The sequence below is a fragment of the Glycine soja genome, chromosome 11, assembly GCF_004193775.1.
Source record: "Glycine soja cultivar W05 chromosome 11, ASM419377v2, whole genome shotgun sequence".
Taxonomy (NCBI): domain Eukaryota; kingdom Viridiplantae; phylum Streptophyta; class Magnoliopsida; order Fabales; family Fabaceae; genus Glycine; species Glycine soja.
Window position 1 is genome coordinate 5,886,529 of NC_041012.1, and position 4,380 is coordinate 5,890,908.

The 4,380-nt window shown below is 35.4% G+C and overlaps 1 protein-coding gene across 1 annotated transcript; it reads left to right on the top strand.

Moving 5' to 3' along the window:
• The first annotated feature begins 462 nt into the window (after window positions 1-462).
• LOC114377617 (thaumatin-like protein 1) lies at window positions 463-2,449 on the top strand. Its single transcript, XM_028336221.1, has 3 exons — window positions 463-655; window positions 813-1,503; window positions 1,845-2,449. The coding sequence occupies exons 1-3, from the start codon at window positions 592-594 to the stop codon at window positions 2,002-2,004; spliced, it is 915 nt and encodes a 304-aa protein (XP_028192022.1). The 5' UTR covers window positions 463-591; the 3' UTR covers window positions 2,005-2,449.
• Window positions 2,450-4,380: the final 1,931 nt, after the last annotated feature.

Consider the following 4,380-nt stretch of genomic DNA (forward strand, 5'->3'; position numbering starts at 1 on the left):
CAAAAATCACATGGAATTAGTACTTCACTGCCTTATATTTGACTCACTTGACCTCAAACAACCTCCATCCTACGTTACTTAGAAACGAGAATGGCTTCAAGTGCTTTGGAACATTATTCATATATTATTTTCATTGTATGTAAATTCGTAGCCGTCCTTTTAATTTTGAGCTCCAATTGAAGCTTGTCAGCACTGTTGTTGATTCCTTCGAAAACCCTCCATCTCCATTATTTTTTGTCATTTTATATTCAGGTTCCTTCGATCTAGGGCGTATGCACAAATCGTCACCAATAAACCAGACACTGCCGACCTCCACATTGGCGGTTTATGCATGCATGTGCACTGCTCCACTGGGCCCCACACCCATAACCTCCCTCAACACTATGGGCCGTGCCTCCACACTTGCACATGGCCCATATCAAACCCTCTCTCTCTCTCTCTCTATATATATATATATATATTCACTTCCCTCCCAACACAACCCATTCCTCATCCTAACACTTTTCTCCAAAACCATCCAACAAGGGAAACAGAATATTATTCCATTTTTTCACTTCCACACTTTCTTGCATTCATTCCCCATTTTCAACTATGGCCTCTTCAGCTCAATTTTCCACCACTTTGGTCGTACTATGTCTCTTCCAATTCCTAGCAGGTAATCATTTATACTCATTAATTTTTTTTTTTGTTTTAAACATGTTGACTTTTGTAATATTCAATTCCAGTTCCTGGATATGCAACTGGGTGATTTTTTAGAAGAAAATGTTAGCTACTTGTATTAATGGTCATGTGTTATGTTTAACGTTGCACAGGTTCATATTCAACGACATTCACAATTGTGAACAAGTGCAGCTACACAGTTTGGCCCGGCATTTTAACCGGCGCCGGAACCTCACCGCTCTCCACCACCGGCTTCGTCTTACAACCCGGCGAGTCCAACGTGATCACCGTGCCGGCCGCCTGGTCCGGCCGCCTCTGGGGGCGGACCGTCTGCACCCAAGACGCCACCGGAAAATTCTCCTGCGTCACAGGCGACTGCGGCTCCTCCGCCGTGGAATGCAACGGCGCAGGAGCCGCCCCGCCGGCCACGCTCGCCGAGTTCACACTGAACGGCGCCGGCGGGCTTGATTTCTTCGACGTGAGCCTCGTCGACGGTTACAATCTCCCCATGATCGTGGAGCCACAGGGCGGAAGCGGCGCCGGAAACTGCAGCGCCACGGGGTGCGTGGTGGACTTAAACACGCCGTGCCCGACGGAGCTCAAGGTGATGAGCAGCGGAGATGGCGTGGCGTGCAAAAGCGCGTGTGAAGCATTCGATGATCCACAATACTGCTGTAGTGGCGCTTACGCGACGCCTGACACATGCAAACCCAGTTCATACTCGCAGTTCTTCAAGAGCGCGTGCCCACGCGCTTACAGTTACGCTTATGACGATGGCTCCAGCACCTTCACTTGTGCCTCAGCGGATTATACCATCACTTTCTGCCCCCAGCCATCCACTAGGTAATTTCATTTAGTAATTATTTGTCGCTTTTTCAATAGCTGACGTAGTTTTTCTTTTTTTGAAAATGTTTATTAATAATTAATTAACTAATCTGCGGAAACTCTTAGCTGTTAAAACGTGTTTTACAACAGAGGAATATGATTGTTTTGAGGAAAATGAATAAGTTGGGGCGAATGTCAATTAGGGGACCAGTTTTTGGGTGCGGTATCACCATAGACATGGTTGTCACGTTTTTTGTTTTTCAATGTCGTGTTTAAATTTTATTGCACCGTCCAGATTCCGCATATAGTGTCTTCTTATGTTGTCAATGTTTTTAATTTGGGTTTGAATTTGATTGCAGTTCGATTAAATCGGGGAACGGGAAATACCCAATGGCGGTGGACACTTCGGGTGGTAATGTGGACGTAAGAAAAAACAATGTTATGGCGGTGATTGCTTATGTTTTGGTGGCATTTGTGGCAACTCAATTAGGTGGCCCTTCACTGCCAAAGTTGCATTAAAATGGCTGGGCTATGACTTTCTATTAATTAATACACAGTGCATGATGGCAATGGCCAGTCTCTATCGGTTGGGCGATCAACTTGCATCAGATTCTTACTTGTGTGTGAAGAGATGCAATGGGAACCGGTGCAAAGATTGTCACTTCTCAACTTGTAAAACTAAAACATTAATTTGCCATGTCTTCATATGGAGCACTTATTTAGAGTAGGAAGGTTCAGATGCACAGACAGAATTAGGCAGCTGCCTTTTACATCAGCTCACGAGTCTCATACCATTCATGTGTTGTCCTCTGTCTTCAGAGAAAAAACAAATAACAGGAGGACATTTTGGGAAGAATTTGTGACATTTTATGAAAATAAATATCATTACCATTAATTTGCTCCAATTGTAAATATGAACATCAAATTTATTGAGGTTAACAAAGTAGTACTCAAATTTTCATTTGCTGGAGCAGTTATTTTCTCGCCTAATGGCACCAGATAGATGTATGTGCGTTTGACCTACTTTTATATATTCATATATATCATAAATTTTGCTTACATTTTTTCTTTTTCACTATGTGTCTAATATTATTTGGGGTATTCATTTATCTTTATTCTTTTACAATCATTAATTGATTAGAATTAAAATGTCACTTCAGCAAGGAGTATCATGTATGTCTATCTATTTTTTCCCAAAAAATATTTAATTGTTTTGTTTGGCTTTCAGTTAATTGGCGGTTGGGTTGTGAATTTCAATTTTTAGCCACCACAAGTTCAACAAGAGGAAAAGTTTTGCAATTGAAAATTAATAACATAATTAGTCCTAAACCAATAATTAATTCTATAATGAACTCAAAGGATGAAATTTGTAAAAATATCTTAACATCTCGCCGAGAAATCAATAATTATAAAAAATAATAATATATTTGATTTAGAAATTAGGAAAATGATGATTTTTTAAAAACTCGGTGACGTTTATTTCATGGAATCATTTTGTATTCTCAGGATTCATATCCCAAGAATATTGTAGTTGGAATGTTATTCCCTTGACATATATAAAAAAATGTTTGATTAATTTTTAACATTCTTATAAATATTTTTAAAGTTTTAAAATAATAAATTAAAAATAAAAGTAAAAATGGAAGTTATACTAGAGCTATAAAATAATTTGTTACATTTCTATGAAAATGCAACTTTCTGATCCCATTAGTATGGGAATAAAAATTATGTAGACATGAGAATGTAATTTTTGTGAAAAATCTTTTCCAATAACCTCTTAACAAACATAAAAATAAATATTATTATCTTCATATTTTTAAAAATGTAAAATAATTCTGTGAAACAAATATGCTACGCATAGATTGATTTCTAAAAAAATGTTTAATGTTTCCTCTTCATAAATTTGGAGGTTAAAAACAAACTTTAATTTATTTTTTTTTACTGCAAAAGCAAACTTATCTTAAATTTAAGTGAAATATTTTTTTTATAGTAAATGCTTCCTCGTGATCAAATACTCACTATTATTTTTAGAGTTTGTTTATTTAAAATAAAGAAATTGTGTATCAAATAAAATGTTATTTTTAGTTTTACTCTCTAAAAGGAAATAGTATAAAAAATAATGTATAAATATCGTTAATTACTTGACAATTGCACAATAGTAGATGATAAAATAATGCATAACAACAAAAATCGATGTATTCATGATGTTTTTGATGCAATGATCAGGTCGGTTTGCCACCACAAGTTATTTCCTTATTTAATTTTTAAACGAATAAGACCATTGGTTTACTTGTTCGAACATATTTTTATAACACTAACGAATGGCTTATGGTTACTTTTATCTCCCTCTGCATAATTTTGGCCATTTCCCTTTGACATTATCATTTGCAGACAACGCGAATGAACCTCTCCTTTCGTCGTGATATCGAGGAGGTTGAAGATCTCGTCGATAGCTATGTTTGCATTATTGCATCTAAACAATAGCTTTTTTTTTTTTTTTTGCTTTGATCATAATTGAAGTGAATTATTTAAATTTGCACTTACCGTGTCATTACATGTACTAGGGCGTGTCTCGAAATTTTGGATTCTTAACTCAGATAAATTTATTAACAAATGTTTATAAGAGAAAAAAATAAGAAAAATGAATTATAAATGTCTAATAAATTAAAAATAAGTTATGTACTTCAATTTTTGAAAAAAAAATAGATAAAAAACTTTTTAAAATATAAAGTGTTTAATTTAATATTAACTTCTTTAGAAAATTGATTTATTTTAGTTCTTTATTTTCTTGTGTTGTTAGTGTTTGTTGAAAAAAAATGTAATAAAAAAAGTTTTTATTGAAAAATTAACTTAAACTAGTGTTACAGTTGAGGTTGAATTTATAAATTATCAATT